Source organism: Scleropages formosus, chromosome 9 (genome assembly GCF_900964775.1).
Source record: "Scleropages formosus chromosome 9, fSclFor1.1, whole genome shotgun sequence".
In the NCBI taxonomy this organism is placed as follows: Eukaryota; Metazoa; Chordata; class Actinopteri; order Osteoglossiformes; family Osteoglossidae; genus Scleropages; species Scleropages formosus.
The window spans coordinates 15,116,258-15,129,220 of record NC_041814.1 but is presented as its reverse complement, the minus strand read 5'-3'; the positions used below and the strand labels follow the sequence as shown (position 1 = coordinate 15,129,220).

At 40.3% G+C, this 12,963-nt stretch overlaps 1 protein-coding gene across 1 annotated transcript; it reads left to right on the top strand.

The window, feature by feature from the left end:
• Positions 1 to 5,322: 5,322 nt before the first annotated feature.
• Positions 5,323 to 11,423, top strand: gpx7 (glutathione peroxidase 7). The gene is made up of 3 exons (XM_018754021.2): positions 5,323 to 5,454; positions 9,645 to 9,906; positions 10,421 to 11,423. The coding sequence occupies exons 1-3, from the start codon at positions 5,323 to 5,325 to the stop codon at positions 10,582 to 10,584; spliced, it is 558 nt and encodes a 185-aa protein (XP_018609537.1). The 3' UTR covers positions 10,585 to 11,423.
• The last annotated feature ends 1,540 nt before the right edge of the window (positions 11,424 to 12,963 follow it).

The window sequence follows — 12,963 nt, the reverse complement described above, 5'->3', positions numbered from 1 at the left end:
CTCCATTTAACTGCCTCTTGAAAATGTGGGAAGACTACACATTAACCAGTCTTAACTGGCTCTTGAAAGTGGACCAAATATTGAAAAAACTGGAAAATTCCAATTTTATCTCAAAATTACCAACGTTATGCCTGTAATAAGGAACAAGTTTAAAACATTAAAACAGCATGAAGAGCAATAACACTATACAGTCAACCTTTCAGGTTTGGTTGTTTTTTATTATTTTGGTTTGATTTTTTGCAGTTTACTCCTTTTGAAATAATAAAAAAAAAACTTACCTGACATTTTTCTCCAAAGCAACTTACCATTATTTACCCATTTATACAGCTGGCTAATTCTTCTGGAGCAATTCAGTAAGTACCTTGCTCAACAGTACAATAACAAGGTGGGATTCAAACCTGCAACCTCTGGATCCAAATGGCTACAGCTTTAACCATTACACTACCAGTTACCCCTATAGTTCTGTAAATATCTCTGAAGCTTTTCTGAATAGTGCCTTTGTCCGCATAACTTTTCTAAAGTAGGCCTGTCTGCCAAGCGTTTGAATCACGTTTCCATAAAGGTGTTTAAAATTGCACATGCTTGTAGTAGTAAGCATGGTGGTGCTGCTTCACAGCACTTTGGGTTGTAGGATCAAATCTAGCTCTGTTATTAGAGTTTTCATGTTCTCCCAGTGAGGATTTATGTCTATCTTTCATTTGCAGCAGAACAAAACAAAAAGCTAAATAATTTGTTAAATCTTAGCTTATTCAACAGGAAATCCTAAAGTGACCTGGACATTATTACTAGCCCCTTCTACAAGCCGGAAATAATTAGATTTCAAGCAGGTGATTTTCCTTCACTCTGGAGCAGAGCTCAGCCTGTGGTGAGTAGTAGGTATCTGCAATCACTCATTACTCATTGCATTACTCATTCAGCTAGTTTCAGTGGAGGAAAAGGTCTCATCTCTCTTCCAATGTGCCATTGTGTGCACTAAAAAAGAAAGAAAGCCAAAGAATTGCTAGAGTAAGCCAGAAATAAGACTAGTCAAGCAAAGACAATTTTAAGTCCAGAGACCTTGATGTTCCTGTTTCAACTGTACATGTTATCGAAAAGTTTAATTCCCATGGTAATGTAGGCAACCTCTATGTACATGGCTGCAAAAACTTTTTCAATGATTACAGCAAAGGGACTTTTCTCTAGACAGTTTTCTAATAAGGCCACTTAAATTTTGGTTCTGTTCCACAGTCCCAAAACTTTGGAATTTCCAACACTCAGATTGGTTTTAAGTTGCTGCGACTAGCAGAGGGGGCGCAGTGGTGCAGTGGGTTGGACCGGGTCCTGCTCTCCAGTGAGTCTGGGGTTTGAGTCCCGCTTGGGGTGCCTTGCGGCGGACTGGCGGACTGGCGTCCCGTCCTGGGTGTGTCCCCTCCCCCTCTGGCCTTACACCCTGTGTTGCCGGGTAGGCTCCGGTTCCCCGCGACCCCGTCTGGGACAAGCGGTCCTGAAAATGTGTGTGTGTGTGTGCGCGCGACTAGCAGAATTTGACATGCCTTGTTCCAAAGACAAGGTTTATCTGACTTTTTTATTTCAACATGCTCTCAGAATGGGAAGAGAATTAAAACACACACACACATTTTCAGAACCGCTTGTCCCTTACGGGGTCACGGGGAACCGGAGCCTACCCGGCAACACAGGGCGTAAGGCCGGAGGGGGAAGGGGACACACCCAGGACGGGACGCCAGTCCGCCAGTCCGCCGCAAGGCACCCCAAGCGGGACTCGAACCCCAGACCCACCGGAGAGTAGGACCGCAGTCCAACCCACTGCGCCACCGCACCCCCAGAATTAAAACAGCCTATTGCAAAAGACAAAGCACACACAATACACTCAGATAAGGCTGTTCTTGACAATAGAATAAAATATAAGTTTACAATAATCTTGCATATGTTCTGGGGGATTTTGATTGAACTTGCCTAAGTCATAAAACACAATGAATTTTTCACATTTAAAAATAAGAATAGCTTTTTGGTATCTGTTTTACAAAGGGGTTTTCGGGAACCAGGTGGGTTCAGGGTACGCTGGACTGTAGTGCTGGTGCCTCAAAATTCTGAGGTTGTGTTTGAATCCTTTCGAGCCTGTTTGGAGCACATATTCTCCCCATGTTCAATCGAGTGTTTCCCCACAGTCCAAATATTTGTGTTTAAGGTAACGTGGTGACTCTAAACCACTATTGTGTGTGTGTATGCACATGTGATATTTTCAATGGTGGATTGTTGTCCCACTTAAGGTGTTCCTCTGCTGCCCTGCACTCTGCACTCTGTTTCTGACACACACTCCAAACCACTCCTACTCTGTATGGACAAATTACTGATGAATGAATTTTTATAGAGGGGGCGCGGTGGCGCAGTGGGTTGGACCGGGTCCTGCTCTTCAGTGGGTCTGCGGTTTGAGTCCTGCTTGGGGTGCCTTGTGATGGACTGGCGTCCCGTCCTGGGTGTGTCCCCTCCCCCTCCGGCCTTACGCCCTGTGTTACCGGGTAGGCTCCGGTTTCCCGTGACCCCGTATGGGACAAGCGGTTCTGAAAATGTGTGTGTGTGTGTGTGTGTGTGTGTGTGTGTGTGTGTGTGTGTGTGTGTGTGTGTGTGTGTGTGTGTGTGTGTGTGTGAATTTTTATATACAGCTACTCGTGTGATGTATATTGGCTCATATGGTGGAATGTGACAAATTGTACCCAAGAATCACGTGTCTGCATCCAAATCTCTCCTTCTGTTGGTGATGCACTTTTTGTGTTGTTCTCGGAGATGTACGTACGTCGTTTTGGGGAAAAGTATCCGCTCAGTGAATAAATGTAAATGTAAAATGAATTAAGTTTAATAGTGCAGGTGTAGGAAGGTAGAGTAGAGACTGGCAATGAAGCACAGACTTGACAATTCACATATACACACACACTGTCTACAACCGCTTGTCCCGAGCGGGGTTGTGGTGAACCAGAGTCTAGCTCGGCGACAAAAGCCACAGGGCTGAGGGGGGAGGGGATACACCCCGGACGGGATACCAGTCCACCGCAAGCAGGATTTGAACCCCAGACCCACCGCACAGCAGGCCCTGGGTAAACCCGCTGACACCGTTCCCCCAAAATGCTGTACGTATGAAAGATAAAGTCTCACAATTCGATGTTTACATTGCATTGTCCCTAGTTATAATTATGTCTGTGTAGGGTATTAGGAGAAGATGCACTATTTACAGTGATGTGAAAAAGTATTTCCCCCCCCCCGATTTTTTTCTTTTTTTGCATATTTGTCACAGTTAAATGATTGAGATCATCAAACAAATTTTAATATTATACAAAGTTAACCTGAGTAAATACAAAATGCAGTTTTTAAATGATGATTTCATTTATTAAGGAAAAAAAACTGTCCAAACCTACCTGGCCCTCTGTGAAAAAGTAATTGCCCCCCCCCCCCGTTGTATCATGAATGAACTGTGATTAACCACATTTTTTGGAAAGCTGAGTTAAATTTCACTTGCCACACCCAGGCCTGATTACTGCCAGACCTGTGGAATCAAGAAATCACTTAAACAGAACCTGTCTGACAAAGTGAAGCATGCTAAAAGATCTCAAAAAGCAACACATCATGCTGCGATCTAAAGAAATTCAAGAACAGATGAGAAACAAAGTAATTGACATGTATCAGTCTGGAAAGGGTTACAAAGCCATTTCTAAGGCTTTGGGACTCCAGCGAACCGCGGTGAGAGCCATTATCCACAAATAGAGAAAACTTGGAACAGTGGTGAACTTTCCCTGGAGTGGCCGGCCTACCAAAATTACTCCAAGAGCGCAACGACAACTCATCCAGGAGTTCATAAAAGAACCCAGAACAACATCTAAAGAACTGCAGGCCTCACTTGCCTCAGTTAAGGTCAGTGTTCATGATTCAACAATAAGAAAGAGACTTGGCAAAAATGGCATCCATGGGAGAGTTCCAAGGTGAAAGCCACTGCTGACCAAAAAGAACACAAAGGCTCGTCTCACATTTGCCAAAAAACTTGATTATCCCCAAGACTTTTGGGCAAATATGCTGTGGACTGATGAGACAAAAGTTGAACTTTTTGGAAGGTGTGCATCCCATTACATCTGGCATAAAACTAACAGCATTTCATAAAAAGAACATTATACCAACAGTCAAACATGGTGGTGGTAGTGTGATGGTCTGGGGATGCTTTGCAGCTTCAGGACCTGGATGACTTGCCATGATTGATGGAACCATGAATTCTGCACTCTACCAGAAAATCCTGAAGGAGAATGTCCGACCATCAGTTTGTGACCTCAAGCTCAAGCACACTTGAGTTATGCAGCAGGACAATGATCCGAAACACACCAGCAGGTCCACCTCCGAATGGATAAAAAAAAAAACAAAATTAAGGTTTTGGAGTGGCCTAGTCAAAGTCCGGACTTAAATCCGATTGCGATGCTGTGGCATGACCTTAAACAGGCCGTTCATGCTCGAAAACCCTCCAACGTGGCTGAATTAAAACAATCCTGCAAAGAAAACTGGGCCAAAATTCCTCCACAGCAATGTGAAAGACTCATTGCCAGTTATCGCAAACACTTGATTGCGGTTGTTGCCGCCAAGGGTGGCACAACCAGTTATTAGGTTTAGGGGGCAATTGCTTTTTCACATAGGGCCAAGTAGGTTTGTACAGCTTTTTTCCCTTAATAAATGAAATCATCATTTAAAAAAACTGCATTTTGTATTTACTCGGGTTATCTTTGTGTAATATTAAAATTTGTTTGATGATCTCAATCATTTAACTCTGAGAAATATGCAAAAAAAAATCAGGAAGGGGGCAAATACTTTTTCACAGGACTGTTTGTGTTGTTCTACTTTTATCTGGCGTTCACTAGCAAATACAGTCTTACCCTACGGCTGCGTCACTTAAGCTAAGCTAAAGGCGACAGCTCTAACCACAACCCTACATTTGTGGCTGTTTCTCCTGAACACGGATTTACGACAATCTCGTACTTAAGTCACTTTGAGAACTTTTTTTTCAAATGAACGAACAATTCAAGGTGTCACAATACAAGACTGAGGTACTCAAGTTCCACAGAACTTGCGTACGACTATTTTCCCTGAGCAGGGATGCTGTTACATCGATTACTGTATTAGCTGGCCAATCTGAGGCGAGGATTCGACATGTGGTCTCGTTTCCAGTTTTCTGATTGGTCAGACTTACACGGTCGTTTTTTTTTGGCTCATGAAGTTGGAAAGCGAAGTGGTACAGAGCCGAGGAAAGCCCTGAGCAGCTGCGGCGAAGTTTGCTTCCTAGGCTAAGATTCAAAAATGTATTTCGTTGTACTAGTATTGATACTCCTTGTGTCAAATCTTTTTGAGTGTAAGCAAAAAGATTTTTACACATTTAAAGTTGTTAATAGCAGAGGGAAGCTGGTGTCGCTGGAGAAATACAGGGGGTCGGTAAGTACAGTTCGGTGACGGTGAAGAGACGGTCGCGTTAGCAGCCGTTACGTTTAAAAATTGTCGTTTTCAGCGGCTTCATCAGGTAACCTTCATGTCACATGTGAGACATTAATTAAAGAAATCATGTCGTCGATTCTGAAATGAAACCACGGCGGACAACTCCAGCAGAGCCCTGTTGAGTTCTGCTTCAGGCTGCTTGTTGGTCAGTTCAGTCACTCAGTGTGTGTATACGTGGCAGGGACTGCAGCCGGCGGCACGTCGTCGCGCGACCGAACAAGCTGCGCCTCACACTAACTTTGCTGAAAGCTGCTTTGCGCTGCGGTTCGTTACTTCACTAGTAATAGTAGTATTACAGTACTAAGTAGCCTGGTTGATTTTAATTTATTACATGCAGCACAGTACCGTCGACTTACTCTTAGACTGGACTCAGGACTGACACTAAGTGTGTGTATATATTATATATATATATATATATATATATATATATATATATATATATAAAATTCAGATCTAAACATAGCATTTTTTTCCATCTCAGAGTGTGACTTACTGTAAATCCGTTTAGTTTTTAGGGGACATTTTGATTTTTACGAAGTCATCAGCAGCAAGCAGCTAATTTGGCTAAGTATGAATGAATGTGTAGCTCATGGCATGGCTAAATTAAGATTTGGTAAGCATTTTGAGCTCATTAGGACATTGTAGAATATAACTGGAACTTCAAAATGTTGCTTCAAAATATAATTTTATTTGAATGTAGCTGGTAAGTTATGTCAAATGTTTCGGCAGGCATGCTTTGAACTCTACAAATGCATCTTATAAATGGATTTCCAAGTATAAATCAAGTTCAGATTGTTAGATTACAGATTATTTCCAAACAAGTAATTTGAGTGGAGGGGATGGGATTCCTGCTTGGGTCCTTTGGAAGGTGATGGCTGTTACCAATGTGCTGCCTACTAAAATATCTTTTGCAATTCTTCATGAAGAACCTAAACCTGTTTCCTTGACAGTAAGATGAAGTTTCATCTTCCCAGAAATGGTTATTGAGCTATGTAGTTAATGCTGTCAATGCATCTTTAAACCTGAAGCTTTATATTTCCTTTTTGGGTGGCCACCTTCATGATCTTACTCCAAGTGTGAAGTAAATAGCAGTAGTCAGTGGTATGGCCTTTAGCAATATGGACTTTATCTTTCAGGGTTGTTGTTTGAAGTCTTCAGGAGTCTGTGTACTTATATAGTGTACTTTGAGCAATGTACCCTGTGTCTTCATCTTAAGAACACAATTGGGATTGAACTGATGAGCTCCAGAATCTAAAGTTTTAGCTCCAGTTTGGGAAATTCAGCTCTCTTTCTGTCAGAACTGCTGACACCCTTTCAGCGTGGAAATAGTTTCAAAACCCATCCCTTTTGGACCCACTTTCAGGTCTTCAAACTGCTCCATAAACTTGTATTAGAGCTGTGGGCAGCTGGTAGTGGTTAGAGCTGCTGCCTTCGGACCCAAATATTGCAAGTAGTACCCTTGAGAAAGGTACTTACCCTAAATTGCTCCACTAAAATTACCCAGTTGTATAAATTGGTAAATAGTTGTAAGTACCTTAATGTTGTAAGTTGCTTTGGAGAAAAGCATCTGCTAAATGAAATTTTTGTCTGCCACAATCACTTATTTATTTCTCATAAATTCTGTAGTAACTGCATTTATCCCTTACTTTATGAGATTAATTTGTTCTATACATTTACATTACATTTATTCATTTAGCAGATGCTTTTCTCCAAAGCGGCATACATCTCAGAGAAAATACAATTTGTGCATTACATTAGGAGAAAGAGACATAGTTGCAGATGTGATTCTTAAGTATACCTAGTTTGTTTCTTTCCACTTTATGCACCAATGTTCATCACATGAGTAGGTGCACAAAACTCAGGATAGACTAATCATGATCACCTTCCTATAATTTTTTTTTTAAAAAGGTACTCAAACATTTACATACAATACAGGACTAGCAGCTGTGCTTATCTGGATATGATCATAAAGTTATGGTGTATGAACATTTACACCATACATGAGCTTGAGAGATCATGGGTGAAGTGAGTCTGGAAAAGGTCAATTTTCAGACCCTTCTTGCATCTAGACAGAGTTTCTGCAGTTGTGAGTGAGAGGGGGAGGTCATTTCACCACAACGGAGCCAGAACTGAGAACCTCTGCGCTTTACGTTTCTTGCTCGGGACCACTAAGTGAGCAGAAGCAGACGAGCCAAGTGGTTGGTTGGGGTGTAGCGGTTGATCAAGTCTTGTAGATAGCTGGAAGCAGTTCTATTGATGCATTTTAGGCAATAACCAGGGTCTTGAATTTGATCCGGACAGCTATAGGAAGCCAGCGCAGAGATAACGTTTTGTCAAATCAAACACATGCAGCAGCGTTCTGCATCAGCTGCACAGGTTTGATGGCAGTAGTGGGAAGGCCACATGAGAGTTGCAGTAGTCCAAACGGGATGTCACCATGGCCTGGACAAGTAGTTGGGCAGAGTCGCTTGTGAGGTAAGGACGGATCCTGCGGATATTATGCAGGATGTATGTGCAGGACCAGGTTGTGGCTTCGATGTGCTGAGAATACAATTGCCCCTTTAGGAACAATTCCATTGGAGGACTAAATTAAGATCACTAATAAATGTCACCTAAATTTAATTAAATAAATAAAAGGTATTTTATGCTGAGCAATGATGATTCCAATGTACTTTAACAGTTGTATAAAAATATTATTAAAACATCTTTGTCATCCTTTCATTGATTAGTCAGTAAGTGCTTGTTCAGTGCAGTTTTGTGGTGGTCTGGAGTCGTCCTTGCAAGCACAGGGTATGAAATGTGGTACACTGTATGGAGACATTTTGACCATTTGGCTCATGGATATTTAAGATATTAACAAATATCCAAGTTATGTCCCAAGATCTATGCCGTGTCATTCTGCAAAGCACATGGACACTTTGCTGCTAGAGACACCGTGTAGCATTACTAACAAATGTTCTTCATTTGACTGTGAGATTTATGCTTCATTTACATTAGTGTAAGGGTATTTATGTTATGGCTGTTGACATCACTGTGACTCGTACACGTAAGAGTATATTAACTGAACATAAATGAGTATATGTTGCTTTGTTGCACTAGTGTCGAATTACTACTCTGAACTGATAATCACGATTGACAGTTGTCTTGAGGAAGCGCCTATGTTCGGTTTACAGTGTGGTTGACCTAGCTGTTATGTGTTTGTCAGGTTTGTTTGATGTAGTGAAATGACCACATGGCATGTAAAAATGCGTTGTAAGAAGAAAAGGCTGTACATTATCACAAGCTGTTGATGTAGCAAGTTTTCATTATATGAGACCCTGTTATGTGAGGGATGGGTGTACTTGTGAAATGTGTGCCAGCATAAACACTTGCATAGGACAAACTGACAACTGTGTGTCTGCATCTATAACCATTTGTCTCTTGTGAAATCTATATTTGTTTACTCTTGGGTTCCTTACCATTTTGTTGAAAAGCATCTACTAAATGAATGAATGTAAGCTTAATGTAAATGTAAGTCTTTAACTCAATTTATCAATTATTTTATCCATAAAACAATCAATGAATTAAAAAACTAATATAGACCTTTGGATTTTTCATGTGTTAAGTTCTGTTACAAATATTTGGGGTTATTTATTCAGTTTATTTTCTGGATAGGTTACTTAAAAGTCTTTATATAGCTTTCATAAAATAAAAATATGCTGTAATACTTTTAGATTTAATTAATTTCAAGATGCATTCAAATTAAAACATTTAAAATTACTGAATAAAAATGTCATCACAAGTTTGCATTTAAAGCACAGTTGAATTATTTATTATTCATTTCATTCTACTGCCAACTAGTGGTAACTTTTTTTCTTACAGAAGCACATGTTTCATTCACTCCACAAGAGTCAATTTTTTGAAAATAGGTAAGTGAACAAAAGACAGTGAAAGTGAAATTCGTATGTTCAAGAATTCATGTGTTGAATGTTCTTAACAGGAGGATCCAGTGTACTATACATGAAGTCAAACGTCCGCTTAAGCAAAGCAATAGGAATCTAACAGATGAAATGGTGAATAGTGACAGTAATACAGTAACTTGTATTTCTTCTGATGTTATCGGACATGGGTGATTCCGTCCTCCTTCACAGGTGTCACTGGTGGTGAATGTGGCTAGTGAATGTGGCTACACAGAGGAGCACTACACTGACCTCCAGCAGCTCCAGCGAGACTTTGGGCCATACCACTTCAATGTGCTGGCCTTCCCTTGTAACCAGTTTGGCCAGCAAGAGCCTGGCAGTGACAAAGAGATTGACAGCTTTGTGCGCCGGGTGTATGGAGTTACCTTCCCTCTCTTCAGTAAGATTGCAGTGGTTGGAACTGGGGCCAACAATGCTTTCAAATATCTGGTTGGTAAGTGAACATCATGTTATATACAGAACAGTGCTGCATGTTGCAGTTTGTATAAACCTGAAATGTACTGTTATCTCCTATTGTGATACCAAAATGATGTTTTGTGTGTGCCAGAGAGAAACTGCTGTTCAGGGTATATGGAATGAGATGGGTAATCATAATGTGACACTGTTTATTTATGATGAAAATATCAGGACATTTTGGATAAATGTAAAAAAAAAAAAAAAAAAGGGCTTCTGCCTGAATTGTCTTTCCTTATAGGCATCTGTGTCACTGTATCATGTCTACATAATATTCTGACCATTGCTGAATGTTTGAGCATTTCCCAGAGCACTGCTCTGTTTAAATATAATTTAAACTAGATTTACTTAATCACATGTCTGCAGCTATGTTTCTTATCTTAATGTAATGCACAAATTTGTATTTTTGCTGAGATGTATGTCGCTTTGGAGAAAAGCATCTGCTAAACTAAAAAATGTAAATGTAATTATCAAATACTTACATTGTTTTCCAGAGTCATCTGGAAAGCAGCCAGACTGGAATTTCTGGAAGTACCTAATTGATGTGAATGGAAAAGTAGTGAATGCTTGGGGGCCCAATACCTCTGTCAAGGAGATCAGACCTCAGATTGCTGAAATGATCCGACAGATCATTCTAAAGAAGAAAGTGGAGCTGTAGAGGGCTGTTGTGTAAACGCTCACCACAATGAACTGGGCAAAGCCTCAGATGGAAGTGTAGGTCACCTATATTCAGACTATATGGATATGACTTAAAAGCATATTCAAGAATGGTCATGAATGGTCTAAGTGCAGCCAAAATGTGTGTAATTTCACTTAAGCCCTTCTCTTTTTTTTTTGCTTCAGTATTGGTTGAACCACTACACAATTTCACCATAAGATGTCAGTGTTTTTTAGAAACTTCCAAGATAGAAAAATGGTGCTACTTGCTATGCTAGTGTGCTACCTGGTTAAGATCCAGTTAGCATAAATACTGTTTTAAACTCAAGGCTTTCTGCTCAATGTCATTTCAAAAGTTGAGAAAATGTCATCCCCCCCCAACCAAAACTAAGAATGGGTTTGTGTGTTAATGTTGGCAGTCAGTTGAGTCTCGGGAAAGCAGAACGCAATATAAGTGTGGTAACATTAAGTATTTGTGGTCGACCATGTCTGATGAACCCACAAAGCCTCTTGCCCATTTCTCATTTTACCTCATAAAAATGACCATTGGGGTTATTTTGAGTTAATGCCAATTAATTTTTTTTAAAAAACAGTTTAACCACCTGTTGCATAGAAGGTTGGGAAAAATGTTAATGTCTGAAAAATGAACCTGTTATTTTTAGACTAGTATTTATTGGTTTTACAATATTTGGCAAGAAGTCAGTGTAAGATGTAAAATGTGGCTTCAGGTGTCCCCAAACTCTTGCTTGACTCAAAGTAACCACTTGTTCATTCAGTATACTGGAATATAGTGATTGTGTCATGGTTCTCATAAAGAAAGCTTTGAATGTTGAAATTGCCATATTCCTTGTACTTTTTTGTACTTTTCATTGTGTAAAGAAATAAAATTCTTTTATAAAGAAAAAACTGGGTTTGTGGTAACCATTATTTAAGTTTACACTAATTCTATTATTTTGCACAGTACTTAAAATCCAGTGTAGTGCTTTGCCGTGTGAATTTATTTGCACCCCTTAAGCCTTATTGTGAGTGCATGCTCCCATTCCTCATGTTTTTTTTTTTTCCCCTCCCAGAGTAAATCAGTTTGAATTGATTTGTTAAAACCAAACGGGCAAATCGATTACAATGTCAATTGTAATGTCAGCCATTAGTGTTAACACAAAATTAAAATTGCGATAGACTGGCATCCCATCATGCGTGTGTCCCCTCCCCCTTCGGCCTTACGCCCTGTGTTGCCGGGTAGGCTCCGGCTCGCCATGACACCCCTCTGGATAAGCAGTTGTAGACGATTGAGTAAGGTTAACAAAGAGTTCCGCTGGAACAAATACCATACATATACTAAAAGGGCATCGCTGTGAAGATGACTTAGAACCTTGGTTATCAAGTATCTAAAGATCAGTTGTGTGAGCATGTTAATTAGTCTTGCTTTATTCACAGCACCATGCTCATCAAGTTTTTTTCATCAGTGTCCATCTATGTAAAACATGTCTTGAGATGCAAAACTGGAGACATAACCTTTCTGAGAAATTACTAAGATTACATAACCTTTTATTAGGGACACACATCATCAGCTAAACAAAATGTTGGGATTGTGCTGCACAAAGCAGATGCATTATTTTATGTTTCAAAACTGACATTTTGAAATGTGTATAAGGAGTTTGACAGCTCTATTATGAATTAAGTGGACCAACCAGAACATACTGGTATGGTATGTATTAAAATGAATTGAACCAACTTAATATTTCATATTTGGTCTAATTTACTGAGACAGGGCAGTGTGTTTGAATTCCAGTCCTTAGAGTTAGTTCCAAGTGAATAGGTACTAAAACTATCTTGAGGACAGTTTTTGTGGGAGGAAGATGGGTTAATCTGGATTATCAATACCATTTTAATGACTGATTCATTGTATGGAACTCAGATTACTTCCAGTAATTTTTCTTCCAGTGAACACTATGCAATAGTATCAGCCCACACCTTATTTATCCAAGTTGACTTCCAAAGATACACTGCTTGCAATGAGTCACTCAACCACCTACCAGTGAAACACTCTTTCTGTCTGTCACTCACACACTATGGGTAATTTTAGAGTCACTAATTCAACTGAACAACATATTTTTGGATTGTGGGAGGAAACCTTCGCAGACACAGGGAACATGCAGACTCCACACAGACTAAGCAGGGATGGAACCTGCATCCCCTCACAGCACCTAGGCACTGAGACAACAGCAACAGGTGACAACAGCAGGTTTCTGTGATATGATGTTGGTCTCTGAGCACCAAGGACATTTAATCTCCACCAAAAAGCAAATTCCTAGCATCTGAGTTAGTCTGACGCACACCTGTCACACAGAGCACTGGTGTCCATCAGAACTGAATATTCCAG